The 17,496-nt window shown below is 38.6% G+C and overlaps 1 protein-coding gene across 2 annotated transcripts in view; it reads left to right on the forward strand.

Moving 5' to 3' along the window:
* Positions 1 to 3,841: 3,841 nt before the first annotated feature.
* Positions 3,842 to 17,496, forward strand: part of LOC103721223 (ARM repeat superfamily protein) — a 35,625-nt gene continuing 21,970 nt past the window's right edge. For both annotated transcript variants that reach the window (XR_015971928.2, XM_008811338.6), the window contains exons 1-4: positions 3,842 to 4,481; positions 9,236 to 9,782; positions 11,458 to 11,706; positions 14,910 to 15,001. Coding sequence is in view for 1 of the 2 variants with exons in the window: in XM_008811338.6 (XP_008809560.4) it covers positions 3,909 to 4,481; positions 9,236 to 9,782; positions 11,458 to 11,706; positions 14,910 to 15,001 (1,461 nt within the window). In the remaining variant the exon portion in view is untranslated. The remainder of the gene's footprint in view (positions 4,482 to 9,235; positions 9,783 to 11,457; positions 11,707 to 14,909; positions 15,002 to 17,496) is intronic.

The following is a 17,496-nucleotide window of genomic DNA, read 5'->3' on the forward strand; positions in this document are numbered from 1 at the left end:
GGGGTCTAAATATGTCAAGCAAATAAATTAACAAACAGCATGATACCGACTGAGAATAAATTAAATCTCAAATAATACATATCTATTTCTTTTTCAAAAAAAAATTAATTTTTCATAAATTGACACTAGACCGAATATTAAGCTGTGCCCACGTAATCTAGTGGCATGGGTCGAATAGTAGATACAAGGTGCACCATATGCCAAATAAGAGATACCATTATTCTAATCACTGGTGGCTGGGGGTCGAAACTAGTTTCTCATATTACAAGATGACAGGGCCAATGCATAATTCTCATTGGTGGAGCTAGATCATAGATGTGCTAAGAAAACATCAATATATAACAAATTTCATAATTTATTTGGTCATATTTTCTAAATTTCATCTTACAAGAATATTCTAATAGGAAATATTGTTTTAAAAATAATTATTACCATAATAATAACATGTATGATTCATTTAATCAAATACGAAATAGAGATCATAATCAAATTTAATAAACTAATTATAATCTTACTAAAGGTTAGAACATACTCTTTGAAGCTTTAGCTTACTTACCTTGCAAGCGAAACCAAACTACAAGTCCAAATAATTTTGAAATTGTCTCTCCGAATCTAAGATTCCAGCAAGTGCTCAACTGAAACCTCTGGTGAGCACCGGAAGTGAAGAACGTTGGAAGTCAAAAGGAGAAGGAAAAATAAATTAGCGGTGGTCTAGCGATGGTGATTGGAAAAACTTGTTGGCGGTGAGGCGAAAGGAGACGTAGAGGTTTTTAAATAGCCATTGGAGGCTAGGTTTCCTAGCTCTCATAGAAAATTGGGATGGAGGAGTACATTTTTCTACTCTAATCGAACAAGGCTCTATCTTTTTTTCCGTCTCCTACTCTAAGTTGAATATAGTCCTATCTTTTTTTTTCATTTTCCACTCTAACTCTTACATATGGGCCAGTCAAATGGACTAGGCCCTGCTTCTTATTAGCAGGGCTAGGTGTTACATACACACACACACCTTGATAAACAAATGAAAAATATAACATCAAAAAAATGAAGAAGATGGGACCTAGTCCAACAATAAAAGGAAGGAAAATAAAAAGGAGAGTGAAGAAAGAAGAGAGGGGGGAAAAGGGAATAAAGGTTGGAGAAGCCTTTATAGATTAAAGATCTTCATTGCACTTGAAATGAAGCCAAGCCTTAAAATTTAAGGGCTACCTCCTAAGCTCTAATTTTGTCCTTAATCACCGATGATGACTTTCTCCTAGTTTGATAATATAGAGATAATTAGACTTAGTAAAGAGATGGGTATCTTATGTCTTCAAGGTTTTGGTAGTTTAATTGAGGTTAACATTTTTGGTGGAAGAGGGTTAAGAGCTTTAGGATTATTAAGAAGGCTAGAAGACATAATAGAACTAAAATTACTCAAAAATTTGGGTTTTTTTGTTTAATTTTCTTTTAATGAATGGAATAGAGGGGTTTATATATAAGTGGTTATGAGCTAGAAATACTGCTAGTGTAAAAAACTAACTAGATCGAGTGAGCTTTGATGCATAGTTAGAACTCTGTTCTATTAAATTATAGATATATGTAAATTGGTAAGTGTTACTTAAGCCAACTAAAATAGTGATAGTTGAGCAAGCTTTAAAAACACCATTTGAATGGATTAGAATACATGGCTAAAATTGACTCGTTTGAATTAAGAGATGGTGACAAGGTAGTGAATGCTTGTCAGGTTCATATAGGTGATAAACTTGAATGGTTGAGTAAAAGTGCGAGGTTAGCACATGAAAATTAGCCTTTATAAATGCTAGTGGACCACATTAGTTTTTTGAGCAATTTCATTCTATTGGATCTGAAAAGCTATTATGAGCTTGATGTTATTGTGCTTGTTAATTTAGAATACAAGAGGGGTATAATTGAAGTATGTTTAGGATGGTCAATGAAATGATTACGTAGTTAAATTTTTTTAAGACCAAAATGGTTGGTGATATATCCTATGAATTTAAAGTTTGGCTTAGATAAGAGTACTGGATTGGGTTTAGCTGGGTTGATTATGGGTTGGATTTAATTTCGCGCAACTTTTTATTTAAGGAGAAAATTGTTAGATCAAAAGGAGGTGCATGGTTGCCCCAGAGTATCTACGCTTACCATCTAAACTGCCCCTTTTCAACTATAAATAGTGGCTAATGAGGGCTGGTTAGGAGAGAGAAAGGACAATGTGAGTGGGCTTGTATTTGGAGGAGGGGGGAGGGGAGTTTGTTAAGTGAATTCATTTGATGACTATCTCATAATTTTTTTTTTTTTGACAGAAAAAGACCTAGTGCTTGAAAACTCAACTCCAACAAAAATATAATTGTTCATCAAAGCCAAGCATATAATACCCAATTTACTTATTAGGCCTGCTCAAGTCTGATCCCAAATGGTTCAGAATTCTGCTAATGTTCTTTCAAATTTTTGATCTAGCTCAAAGTTGGACCAGCTCAGCACTCCGAAGGTTTCACTTGGGATAACCTATTCTCGGTCCCATCATCTTTGTATTCTCTTATCATTTTTGATCTTATGGGCTGCATCCATACTCGTTGTGTGTGGGTTACGGCTGTAAAAAAAAAAAAAGAAAAAGAAAAAAGAGGAGGTTGGACTGGGCCCTTTCCGGGCCACATATTGAGACGGACGTGACTCCTTGCCCGGATCCAATGATTGCACCAGTTTGAACCCCAAACCTAAACTTGTTAATTGGACAGACCAGCCTTTCCTTTTTTTTTTTTTTTGCTAGTGCGGGTCGATCATACTCGGCGAGAGCGGATAGACCCAATAAAGTCGAAAAATAAAATACCTCGGAGTGCCAAGGGCAACTCCCCATCACTAAGCCATAAGGTGTCTCCGGAGTAACAAGCTACAAACGCAGCTACCCAATCCGCAGCACCGTTACCTTCACGGTAAATATGCGTGGCCTGAAAGGCCCATCCATCCCTCGCCATGGCCCAGATATCCCGGAGCAGGGGATGGTCACACCCGCCACCCCTCGGACCCCCCTGGATCCAACTAATAACGGTGGCTGAGTCGCCCTCCAGGATGATAGACCTAGCCCGTAGGACGCATCGGGCATAGCGAACGCCCGCCCAGGCTGCACTCAGCTCCGCACATGGAACCGACGTATCAAATAACTGACTGCCACCAGCAGCCACGGCCCTGGCAGACGGATCCCGAATAACAAAACCCGCGCCTCCCCTCAAACCACCATCCAGAACAGACCCATCAAAGTTGACCTTAAGGAAACTCGGGGGTGGGGGTTCCCAGGTGAAAAACACCGTACGGGATACTGCCGAGGCAGGGTGGGAACCCCAGATGTCCCGAGCTATCAAGGTCCCTCCAACAGGACTAGTAGAACACAGCTCAGCCGCCCGAGCGCAAGCACTCTCGACCACGAATCGCAGTGACATGTGTCGTTCACCAAACAGGCGAGCGTTCCTGGCCAGCCAAATCTGGTAGGCAAGACAGCTCGCTCGAATAGCCGCCTGACGAAGCACTGGGGACCCCGATGCCTGACGCATGGTCTGTAGGAACACATCCCTGCATCGCCATACCCCATGTGGGACCCCTGCCAGACGCCAAGTAGCCCTAGCCCATGTGCACCGAAATAGGGCGTGGTCCACCGTCTCGGTCGCACCACAAGCCCCACACACCAGTGGGATCCTCACACCCCGACCGTCGAGAACAGCACTCGTAGGAAGACGGTCCCAGGCCACCTTCCAGAGGAACAACGCTACCCTCGGATGGAGCCCCAATCGCCAAATCCAGGCACAATCCGGCCCTGGCTCACTACCTCGCCTAAGGAGACGGGTTCGGCAACATGCTCTTTCGCTCATAAACCCTAAAACCCACCACGTCCGTTTTGCTTCGTCGCGCTCTCCAAACTCATGAAGCGGAGGGCCGAAAGAGAGCCCACGGCCATGGCTGGAGAAGCCGAAGAGCACGAAGAAACCAGGGAGGGAGAAGCTGAGGAAGGCGAAGAAGACGCTGACCTCAATTGTCGTGAGGGTTCCGACATCTGCCAGGCCCTCATGGACCGCTACGCCAAGTCCTCCGCCCCCCAGCATCGCCACCTCTGCGCCTCCGCAGTCGCCATGCGCTCCATCCTCCAAGAAGAAGGGCTCCCCCTCACCCCGCCCGCCTACTTCGCCGCCGCCTTCACCGCCGTCCGCGATTCCGCCCGCGCCGACACCAGCGCCACCGCCGCCCTCGCCTCCTTCCTCTCTATCCTCCTCCCTCTCCTCCCTGCCGGGTCTTTGCCCCCGACCAAGGCCAAGGACGCCGCCTTTGTCCTCGCGGCTTTCCTTCGGGACCCGCCGAGTGGCCTGGCCACTGGGACGGCGCGGTCCTTGGTCAAGTCGTTGGGTTTGCTGGTGCTGCGTGTCGATTTGGAGGACTGGGGAGCGGTTGAATTGCCTTTGGAGACTCTTTTGGCTTTCGCTGTGGACCGACGCCCTAAGGTATCACTTTGCTGCCATTTCTATGGACAATGCTTTTATTACTGTGAATTTTTGGTTATCTGACGCTGAAGAGGAGTTGATATTGTGCAGAATGCCTAAAAACTGCTGAAAGCAATGACATTTCATATTAAGTTAGAAACACTTGCCTCTACATATATAAGACTTAAATAATAAGTGATCATACACATGATTGGTGTAGGGAATTCCTAAATTGTAGTTAATGGAGAATTTTCTTTACTTCCTAAATATTTGAGCATGCAGATTCAGCCGTGAGTTGTAAGTAAAAGTGAAATGATGCCTGATAAAATGTAGTTTTCCTGTGACTCTGTTTTTGATTAGGCTTTGTGGGTTTTTTTTTTTGCAAGGATTTTTCCTATATCAACATTGAAGACTTACATACCAAACATTTTGAGTATTTCATCTACATAATTGTACTGATTGAGAGAATAATATATTGGTACAAGCTACCTTTGCCACATGGAAGCCAAGTAATGAAGTAGGCCAAGATTCTGTGTTGGTTTTCAATGCAGGCAATTCTTGCAGGCATTTGCAGTGAACTTCACTACTGCTGATGGGAATGTTGACATTGACATAAGTCCATTGCCAGGAGGAACAATTTGGTGAATGAAAAATAGCATTATCTTGTGAGGTACTGTTGCCATAGGATTGCAGTCACATGGATGGTGGAATTGCCTTGGGCAAAAGTTAGTTGCTAGTGGTTTGAACTAATTCAGGGAGAGGTAGAAATCTCTACTCTCACAAGAGATCGAGATCAAGAGTAGCACGACAAAAGCAAGAGAAAAGCTAACATTAAATTTAAGGGTGCAAAAACAAATTGAAACATTTTGGAATCTTGAGACAAACCTAAAGTTAACTAAAAGTCTGGTACTGCTCTTCCTGTTGAACCTTTGGCCTTATACCTCTACTTGACAAGGCCTTGGTAGAAGTTCACTAGTTTCCTGGTCGAATGATAATGTTGCATCATAGGTGTTTGAGCAGCATGTTACCATCAAGATCTTTAGAGAACTAAAAGGACAAATCTATATTGCTTGATTGCAGATTTTGAATACAAACAGGTTATTTATAGGTGCTGGGCTCCTTAGTTCCTTTTAACTCATTCTCTGTCTCTATAGGACTCAAATATAATGAAAAATCAGATAAAAAAGTTCCTTTTCTAAGCCAAATAACTATAGATTTTAAAAAAAGTTCTCACAAAGCTGAAATCTGGCTGACTAGAGATCTGGAATATCACATTCTTCTCAAAGTGATCCGTGGTGGCATGGTATATACTACTAACCAATTCATCCAGAGGGTCACCATTTCTTTTAACAAAATTGATAGATGCGAAAGAACAGGTAGCACCGGGATTGAAAATAGTATCAGCATACATAGATGATACCCTGATCATACCTGCCAAACAACACAATTCATCTTGTACCCTATCATAGGCCATGCTAAGACATGCAAATCCATTAAAATAATCATTTAACATTTGTAACATAGAAAGAGAAATGAGAAATTGATCATAATACAGGTCATCACAAAGTTAGAAGCCCCTGCGTCCTGTTGGGTGAGTGCATATACTTGTCCATGGTTCTTGGGCTTCTACTCACCTCTCCCTTGCCAAGATCCTGCCTGAGTGAGTTGAGATGCCGGCTGCCCCTATGGATCTTTATCGTTGGGACGCACAATGGTCTTGGCGCCTTGTCGACCACATGTATAATAAGTCCCTCCAGATCACTTGCAGTCTCGCTGGTAATGAGGTCCACCGCATCTGTGATACTTGATAGCACCCTGAGACTGACCTCTATTTCCTGTAATAGCAGTTTTCGGCCTCTTGGCCTTCAATCTAGCAGGTCTATTGCTCTGGCTTTGAGAAACACTCGGCTAAGATCTCTTCTTTAGACGCCTATCTCTCTCTACTTGGGTGTCATTGAGCCCCTTCTCCACCACTAGGGCCTTGTTGACTACCTCATTGTAAGTAGAGAGCTTGAAGGTTCTAATTCGGGCCCTAAGGCTATTCTCAAATTTTCAGGCTCGATCACTTTTTTTCTCTACTAGCCCTAGCGCATAACTAGCCAACTCCTTGAATTTTATTGCATATTGAGCAACTGTCATGCTGCCCTACTCTAGCTAACAAAAGTCCTAATACTTTGAGTAGCGAACATTGCGGGAAAGAAGCTTCTCACAGAAGGCTTTCCTAAATGCCCTTTGGTGACTGGATAGTATCTGTCTCCAACCTCTCCTTCTCTATCTTCCACCAGCAACATGTCTGTCCTTGCAGTATAAAGGAAGTGTAGGAAATCTTCTCTATGTCGAAGCACTTCAGCAACTCGTAGACCTGTTCCAACTCATCCAACTAATTTTTGGCTTCCAACAGGTCAGAGGTGCCTTTGAAAGTTGATGGGGCAAATATCTTGAACTCTGCTAGGCCAGCGTGATGCCCTTGCTAGACCTTGCCACTTTGCTATTGCTGATGCTGCCGGAATTGTTGGTGAAACTGTTGATGGTGCATGAGCAGCTACTGCTGTGGTTGCTGCTGTTGCTGCAAGAATTGCCGTTGCTGCCGCTGCATTTCCATCATTCTCATCATATTCATTTTGGCAACAACTTGCTATTACATTGCCCCCATTAGTGCTTGCCTAAGTTGAGAGGGGCGAACTTGTTTTCAAAGGTAGATCTTGGGTTCCCCATGTGCCCCCTGTCCTTTTGGCATTACTACTGGGATTGTTGGTATTCTCCTGTTGGTGCATGCCACTGGCTGGTGAGGATGGGGCACTGACCTGCTGATCTAAGAGGAACTCTCCTTCTCAAAATTGTATGATTGACTTGCATTAGTCAAGAAAGTCCTCCGATCAATATTGAAGTTAATTAATTCTTTCAAGACATGGGCAACATCTATAGAAGTATTGGCATCAGAACCCAAATATCTTGAAAAGAAACAGAATAAATGAATGAGACTAGCCACAAACAGATCATGGCTTTCAACAAAATGCATATCACAGAGCTTACTTGAGTCGAAAGCCCAATTGTAATTTTATCGATAAATTTATAGATGGGTGAGAAAGCAAATAAAAAATATATAAAATTCAAAATTGATGACCCTTCATAAAGTTTACAAAAGTTTAGTATTTAAAAAAAAAAAAACTATAAAAAGATTTGAAGTGTGGTATCAAAAGGCAACTCCTATTTCTTGGGTTGAACATTAATGGATCAAAATCCAACGGGTATCCCTACATGACTTATACCTATAGATATTTGATCATAGGTCATATATGGAAACTATTACTAATGATCTGGGCCTGGATATTACAGCGGTGTTAGATGTGAAGAAAGTAATGTTTGTTGTTGACAGTATTTGATGTGGTGTAGGAAGCCAATCCAATCCATTGAATCTGGTTTTAGGTATGAACCCGACAATTAGATATTTTGTTGGAAATCAAAAACTTCTAACCTTTGGTTCAACGACCTACCTGAAAAAATGGTTTAAGAATACTGTATGGGAGCTTAGATTCCCAAATTTGTTTTGCCATGATGACAAACAACAGGCAGCATTAACTGGATTTTAGTTTTTCAGAAGTTCTACACTTTGTATACTTGCACAACACATCATAAAAGGACACTCCTTGGAACGACATAAAAGGAGTGACTTGCCTATGTTAGAGGAATTGTCATCACTTGGCCTATCTTTTTGGAGCATCGTTCCGAATTATGATATAGTGAAAGTGTTTGCACTTAGCTCTGAACTATTTGAATTCAAGTGCCATGCGAGGTTTTAAAAACTTGTTCGCATTGGATAGCTTGCTGTATGATTCTTGTTGCTTTGCCTCCATATTTGGGTAATGTGGTGCCACATTAGAGCCCAATATATATCTTATTTTATATATTTCATGAGCTAAAACTATGTTGCGACACTTTGTAATGTGTATTAAAAAAACTCCATCCACTTTCTTTGCATTATTGTATTTAATTTTACATATTTACTGTTCTTTTCCTGATCTAAACTCTGATCATATTTCATTTACTGAATACTTGGAAGATTTATATCCCTGTCCTGGAAGATATATTTCTATCAAGTTGGTTGTGTCACACCTTGCGACATCACCAATTCACCATCATAATTCCCATCTAATGCCAAGTGAGATGTGAAATACAAAGGCAAGCAGTAAGCTTTGTCTGATATCTTTGTCATCGCCTGATTCCCGCCGCCGCACCCCCCCCCCCCCCCCCCCCCCCCTCCCTCCCCCCCCAACAAAAAAAAAAAGAAAAAGAAAAAGAGAGGAAAAGCAGGGAGTCTTTGATGGTCTTATATGTGTTCTTCTACATCATATATGAAATGTTAACTGCAAAACTTGCTCTTTTGTTTTTTTTTTTCCTTTTTTTTTTGGGAGGGGGAGGGGGGGGGGGGGGGGGGGGGGGGGGGCGTAGCTACTTATTCTGCAACTATGTCTCATAGAAATCAATATCTGGTTGCTGAAAGCATCACCAGTTATGGGTTTGGGTCTGCATTGTGTCGTGCCTTGCAAAATGTTACATATAAAGGAACAAATAATGAGCAGTTAGCCTTGTCCAGTATCTTTGCTATCACTTTTCTTTTAGAGTTTTTAACTGTCTTACACATGTTCTTAAGAGGTACCACAAAACACGCTTGCTTCTGTCACATTAGTCACTTATTGTACATTCATTCCCCGTGACAGAAATTTAATATCTGTTCATTGAAATGGTTATTAGTTATTATATTGTTCATGCTGCAGGTACGCAGATGTGCTCAATTATGTGTTGAGAAGGTCTTTAGAACTTTGAAGAATTCTGATGTTGTTAAAAAGGCAAGCAAAGTGGTGGCTTGTATGTACAAAAAATACATTCCATTGGCAAAAGAACTCAGTTCTATGGAACTTTCAGATGCACCTAAAAGTAAAAAGCTGCCAATACCTGAGCATATGGAACTCCTCCATATGCTAAATGTGTTGACACTTCTCATTCCAAACCTCTCTAAGAAAATCAAAATCAAGATCTTTTCTGATGCTTATAAGCTTCTGGGTTGTCGTTTCTCATTGCTTACAAGACACACTCTCAAACTTATTGATGCACTATTGAAACACTCAGAAGTTAAAGTTCTCATATCTGAATCAGAGAACATTAGTTCTGCTCTTACATCCTATGTGTCTTCTAATGAGAAGAATCCTGTTGACACCATTTTTGCTGCATCCACATTGTCGAAAATTGTCTTGAACAAGCTTCACGATGCTCAGCCAAACATGTGGATACGCTGTCTTCCTCCTATCTTCACTTCAGTTGCAGGTATGTTTAACTGCTATTTTTACTATTGAATTTTGCATTTCATATGAAAGGTTTCAACTTTCAAGTCTCGGCCAGACCAGCTGGAATTTAAAAAGGTATTGAAAATTAGATTTTCGCATGACATAGCATGTCAAAAATTAGATAGAACAAGTAAAATAGTCAACCACAAGGCCTCAATAACTGCCAAGGACAAAGTACACATTACATTATATTAACAAGTTAAAATGAATTCAAATTCTAAATTCAGGATCTGAAAGTAAGCAAGGAAGTGCAAAAAGCAACTGTGAGTGTGATATTACCAACATCTAATCACAAATTCATTTCCAAAATTCCTAACAATCATAGAAGTCCTAATTCCTGAACATTACCATCTTCATCATCTTTATGAGTTAACTATGATCCGTTGGTAGAATTTCTCTTGTAGTTATGCCTTATTATATTCAAGGAAGGAAACGTAAAATATATGGCACTAAGGTTTTAAAAATCAGTTCTAGAGGGCATACCCCTTTCTTGAGAAACCAATATGGTAGCAGGTGTCAACATGTGGTGTGGGACTGCATCTCATACTGACACACTTGTACCGGTGCTGTTTTTCTGTCAGATTGGTATGGTACTGCTCGTACCATCTCGTTTTGGTAGGTTTTAAAACCTCCTATGGCACTTTAATGGAAGTTTCTAGGTAGTTATAATTAATATTATGCAACACTCAAGGTATGCCATATCATAAGCTGGGCAGTACGGACGAACCATATTATACCCGTTTGGTATCGGTACACGGTATGGAAGGCATACCGGTTCGGTACCGGTACATGGTATACGAGGTATATCGACAGTCGGTATGCCAAACCGGCCCCTGCACCAGGTGTACTGATATAGTAATAGGGTGGCACTGGTATAGGGCCTGATACCAAGATGGCGTACCTTAGTAACACTTCAATTGAAATAGTTTTGAGTTAAGCGCAATCACTTGCACCATATCATCCTAAGGAGTGTCCTCTTATGATGTGTTGTGCAAGTTTATAGTAGTGTAGAATTTCTGAAAAACTAAAATCCAGTTATTGCTGGCTGTTGTTTGTCATCATGGCAATACAAATTTGGGAATCTAAGTTCTCAAACAGTATTCTTAAACCTTTCTTTTCATTGATCAAATGGTTAGGAGTTTTTGATTTCCAACCAAATACCCAACTGCCATGTTGATGCCTATAACCAGATTCAATGGATTGGATTGGCTTCCTGCACCAGATCAAATACTGTCAACAACAAACATTACTTTTTTGGCATCTAACACACCACTCTATTATTATTCCAGGCTTGGGATCATTAGTAATAGTTTCCATATGTTACCTATGATCAAGTATCTTTAGGTATGAGTCATGTAGGGATACCCGTTGAATTTTGATCCATTAATGTACAATCCAAGAAATATGAATTGCCTTTTGTGATACCAAACTTCAATTTTTTTAGTGTTTTTATCAAATATAAAACTTTTATAAACTTTATGAATGATCATCGATTTTGAATTTTATATTTTTTTATTTGCTTTCTCCCCCATCTATAAATTTATCCATAAAATTACTGTTGGGCTTTGGACTGAAGAAGCTCTGTGCTGTGCATTTTGCTGAAAGTCATAATCTGTTTGTGGCTAGTCTCATGCATTTGTTCTGCATGTATTCAGGATATTTGGGTTCTGATGCCAATACTTCTAAAGATGCTGCGCATGTCTTGAAAGAATTAATTAACTTAAATATTGATCGGAGGATTTTCTTGACTAATGCAAGTCAATCATGCAATTTTGAGAAGGAGAGTTCCCCTGAGGCAGCTGCAGTTATATCTATCAGTTCTCTGTTTAGCGATTTGCTCAGCACTTGTGATGTACCTACTGAGTATATGTTGGCAGTCATTTCAGTTTTGTTTCTCAGTCTTGGTATGTTCCTCCATTTTGCTCAAAAACACCACCCTTTTACATTGACAACAAGTAATAGATGCATCTGGTGCCCAACACTTCTGGTTTTCCATGTTCCATTTTAGTCAATCTTGTATTTTTGAACTATTTTTTGGTTGAATTTTATTACCAAGCTCCTTGACTTGGGCAACTAACTCCAGGCATCTCCACTCTCTACATCTTTACAGAGAGTTCCATCTTTAAGAAAGGCATCCCTTTTAATTCATTTGTAACCTTATGTTTGCCTTGTTATTTGTAACCTTATGTTTGCCTGAGATTTAGTTATTTTTACACCATTGTTATTATATGCCAGGATATATTATATACACACCAATTAACAGTATTTAGTTGGTGATTCTGCAGCATGACTGTTCCTTAATATGGATTGGGGTTCACGTAATGTTGCCATTTTGCCATTAATTGTGGTTGGAAAGACCAGGAGTAGTGCCTTTGTAAAGTGCGGCATATGTTTTTTCTTGCATGTACGTTAGTACAATGGGATTTAAAAAATTTTCTTATTAGAAAACTGTATAGACTAAACTCTGCCACATATAGAGATAATATAAGTGATAGGCAACATTAAAAAAACTTGTGAAGCAACCAAAGAGCAGAATTGGAGTGAAAAATGATTTCTCAAATTTGCTCCTAACAACTTCAATACATATTAAATAAACTTGACCAAACCCATCAGATATTTTAAACTTTGGATGTGTTAAACGATACATAGATTTTGCACCGGTTAATATTTGCCGATGAAATTACTTAGAAATATTGTTTTGTTGGGTCATAAAAATCCTTAAACGAACTTGGTGTTTTTTCTTTACAATAAATAATTAAAATAGACTCCATTTGTTTGCACTTTTTTAAAAATAAAGAATTCATATCTAATTTGTTATACTTACTAAACATTTAATAAAAAAACTAATCCTTAAAAGGGCAGCTATTTTGGACATTGCATCAATAATATATTGACCATGAACATGTTTTTTTTAGGTACACTGACCTTTAAACTTATTTTTAAGTCTCTAGTATCTAAAATATTTGAGATTAAATCCTTCTCTTCAACTTATTATTTTGAATGAAATAATTACCCTATTGAAGTCCTCGCGCAAATGATGCCTAGTGTACAATATATGCATGCATGGTGGATGCTTTCAGTTGGGCAAGAGTCATGATAAGATGTGTAAATATTACAATAGAATCATGAAAAGATGTGTAATATTGTCTACTTCATACTGAAATTTCTTCCGTCACATGGTTATAATTTACAAACAACTATATTAAGCTCTGGCAACAACATATTATAATAACGAGTTCTTCAGTCATTAACATAGTTAAGATATAGTTAACTTACCGAGCAAGTGTATTAAATATATTTGTATGTTTAAGGTGAGAAAAGATGTCCTTTTGCTTATATATCATCTCCAAAAGTTATACCCTCAATTAAATATTATCATGATAATGAATATATATGTAACATTCTTTTTCTTTGTTTTGTTAAAACTATTATGTTACATTGTATATGTCATAAGCACATTTCTTGGGTCATTATATACATCCCATGTATACTTGTGTTGAAAGTAGTTTAATATTAAAAAAAATAGTAATTTCATTATTGAACATAATAATTTGAACTTTGAAGGAATGAATTTATTTTGACTATGAATACCTTCAGAAGGTAATGGAGGAAAGTAGTAGTTTAATTTTGAATTATATTGCATTTTTTTGGTTTTTATTTTGGGTAGTCCTTAATGTTGGTTTTAGTATCATATTTGATGTAGATTTAGTGTGTAGAGGCCCTAGATTGGGTATATATTAGGTTGGACAAATTTAAAGTGACTAGGATTTAGTTTTCGTAGACTTCAAGTGCCTTTCTTTATGGATTTCATGGGAAATTGAATTACATTATTCAGAAAAGGTCTTCGGCGACTCCAACAATGCCGGTCCCAGGCTTCGATGAAAAAGGTGGGGTTTCATGTTGTGTTGACAACTAGTCATAAAGAGCATGCCAAACTGTGAAATGGATCAACAGTAGATATTCCTGAATGTCAGGCATCTCCTGTTTTATAACATCAGAGGTAGCCCGAAATAGAATTCTGGTGACTGAGGATCCATAAAGTAGACCTGAATAATTGGCAGGAGGCTGGATGGTTATGGTTTTAAGAAAAAGATTTTGAGCATTTATGATTGGGTGATGTAAGATTTAAGTTCTACTGGACTCATATTGGTAGGTAAAAGGAAGGTCTTTCAATCTGTAGAAAAAGACTCTGGCTGGCTAGTATTTAGGAACTTATTTAAGTATTTATTTAATTAGGGACTGGTTTGAGTGTGGAAAGTTTTAAAAGAATCTTGGTTTGGTTGTTTCTCTCTGTACCTTCCCCCTTTCTCTTCTTTATTCTCTTCTTTTTCTTTACTACTCAGCTCTCTCTATTTTCTCTCTGGCTCTTATTTTTCTCTGTTTTTTCCTTGTTGTCCTTCTCTTTCCAACATGGTCCAGCATAAAACTTTAATCTGTGTCCCAGCCTCCAGGTTGGACCAGAGGTAATCCCACCCAAGTTGGGCACCAAGGACTAGGTGATATCGTTCTCACATGATAGAATCTTTATTTTTTTCTGCCTATGTAGGTTAATTAGCATTAACTGATAAAACATGAAGTCTTCCAATGCTCTCTCCTGATTGACCGGAACAATGATCTGAAGAGAGAGTTGTCTTGTGGTGAAGGCATTCGTGTAAATAGAAATTTTGGAATTTATCTGCGCTTATTATGAAGAGTGTGACATGGGAGATGCACATAATAATAGGGGTTGCTTTTATAGGATGATCATGTGTCATCAGCTCTCAAATGTATGCGAAAGTCAATGATTTGTAAATAATGATGTTGATCAATTTCAGACATCAAGGCATAAGTTTCCTTTAGTAGGTATGATCTCTAGGATTTTGGCAATCCCACATGGTGCTTTCATTCTTTCTATGATTCTATGCTTTTCAAGTTTACTACCCTTTTTATCTTTTACGTTAGTCTTTTCTGTTATTCATGGAATTCTTCTTCTTTAATTGCTTTTATGTAAAGCATATGCCTGATGAAGGTTCTGCTTGCTTTCTTTTACACGGTGCATGCTATGAGCATGTAAATTTATGATTCCCAGATACATCATGTTAATAAATACCATCTGATTTATTTGTAGGTGAATTCTCATATAACTTTATGAAGGAGGTTTTACTTAAATTGTCGCATTGGGCAATTAATGTAGATAAGGACTTGCAAACTGCAAAGCATGTAAGTTTCAAAGATGAGGATACTCGCTTTATGATTCATTGATCTTCGCCTTTTTGCTTTAAATGTTCTTGAGTTGTAGAAATGATAATTATTTAACTCATTTTTTATTGTCAAAATGTCATTCAAATATTCATTTTCCCCAAATTTTATGTAGCATTCAATATTTGTTAGATGAGGCTCGTATGTTTAGAAGTTTCAGTATTCTTTTGAATGAATTCCACTATGTTTAATGCAATGTTGGTGGAAACATCACAAATGAAACTGACTTTACTAAGGCGGTTAGTTCTTGATGGCTTTATTTTTCAGTATGTTACTTTAGCAGTTTAGCCTCTTTTTTCTTTCTTCTTGTCCTCATCTATTTAAGCAAGTTTGGATTGGAGTTAAGAGAAGGAAGAAAAAGGAATAAAAAAACCTAATCTTCATCCCAAGCCAAAAGGTGTGCAACAAAGACGATTTTATACTCTATTGCCTCCCTGAGGCGGTTAATTCTTGGTGGCTTTATTTTTCAGTATGTTACTTTAGCAGTTTAGCCTGTTTTTCTTTCTTCTTGTCCTCATCTATTTAAGCAAGTTTGGGTTGGAGCTAAGAGAAGGAAGAAAAAGGAATAAAAAAGTAAAAAACCTAATCTTCATCCCAAGCCAAAAGGTATGTAACAAAGAAGGTTTTATACTCTATTGCCTCCCTGAGGCGGTTAATTCTTGGTGGCTTTATTTTTCAGTATGTTACTTTAGCAGTTTACCCTGTTTTTCTTTCTTCTTGTCCTCATCTATTTAAGCAAGTTTGGGTTGGAGTTACGAGAAGGGAGAAAAAGGAATAAAAAACCTAATCTTCATCCCAAGCCAAAAGGTGTATAACAAAGAAGGTTTTATACTCTATTGCCTCCCTGCATATGTGTTACTCTGGAATCTTGTAGTGATGTGAATAAATTCTAGAATTTCTTGAGCATATACATCATCCTGGGTTCTGAAGCATTTATAGCCATCCAACCATTACCTTAGAATCCATTTCAATCCAAAAGTTTATTTTAATGCCTTTAAGCAAACTAACATGCTTGAGACTTTGAAAGCTCCCAAGAGTTGAGTGTGTAGGATGTATGATGCCTTGCAATGTCTGCCCGTATTAGACATTTGCCTACGACATATTTTCTAGGCTTCAATTTTTAACTCTAATCAAACCACCATATAATGATATAGAAGAACAAGCCAGTCTTCCTGGATTCAGTTTCAGCCACCCTGAGCAGGTGTTCCCTGCTTCAGCAATCCCAGCTATCTAACACATTTGTTTTTGTACTTACTGCTTTACTTTTCCAGCTACATTTAGATAAGTAACATGAAACCATGGTAACAATTCTCCCGAAAAGTTGAATTTGATGAATCTTGGTATTTTTAAAGATTCTTCCATGTCCTTGCCTAAAATAAACTAGACAAAAGCCAAAATCATAATCCTTGCCTGCAGATGGTGACAACTCTTCACAGCAAGGTCAGCTGTAGTCTATATTTCCATTAAAGAAAACCAGGGTAGGAATATTGAAAAATAAATGTATTTTTAATTACAGTAAACTACATAATACAAAAAGCAAATGTGATTGTATGAGTGTTCTCAAAAACTTAGAAATCTATTCGCCTTATATTTGATCTCATATAGTGACTCAGTTGAATTACTTTATGCTGATGAGGGATTTGTCTTGAATATAAAGTTATTAAAAGGATTCAGTCATGATGCTATTTGTGGGGACTCTGCAATAACATTGTTGCATGGAAAGATGTTGATATTTTCTTTTTTTTTTTCCTTAAGTTTCTGAAGTTCTGCTCTAATTTACTTAGAAATTACATAAATAGTTGCATGACATTAACTGAATAATAAGGTTGATCAAGCTACTGTCAGTAGTTGAGAGCAGAAATCTTAATATCAGACTATGCTGGTGATTTTGATTGCCATCGGGTTTCTCTGATTATTTTGTCATCAAATGCATTTGGCATTGGATTGCTAGATAGATTAGATTTAGTAATCATCTATACTAGGGATTGAATCCTTGCAATGATGTTAAAACTTACTGAGCTTGCTTCATAAATAATTCTGGTGTTATTTATATTTTTGTAAGAATTTTTTTGTACGATATGGAACCTACTATTAGCAGAATTCATAATTAGACTTGTGCATCTACCAGGCTAAGTTGGGTTCATGCTGGGTCTGAGCATACTATTAAGGGTCTAGACCTAGACCTTGTCCCAAGCATGGCACAGGTCTGGCATGATGTTGGGCTGAAAATTTCAGTCAGAGCCCAACCTGTCCCTCAGGACCCAGGACCTGGCCTGATCTGGCCGACCCGGTGATGTAGGGTAAGCATCCCTTTGGGCAATACAGAGGAGGGGGGAGGTTGTGGAGAGGGAGAGCGGGAGGAGGAGGAGAATGTGCACATGGATGCCATCAGCCTGACTAGTGCGAGGAGGATGGCTGAAATAGAGAGATGGTGGGGGAGGATGGAATGACAGAGA

Source organism: Phoenix dactylifera, chromosome 12 (genome assembly GCF_051530095.1).
Source record: "Phoenix dactylifera cultivar Ajwa chromosome 12, Ajwa_hap1_PhDact_Kaust_v1.1, whole genome shotgun sequence".
NCBI lineage: Eukaryota > Viridiplantae > Streptophyta > Magnoliopsida > Arecales > Arecaceae > Phoenix > Phoenix dactylifera.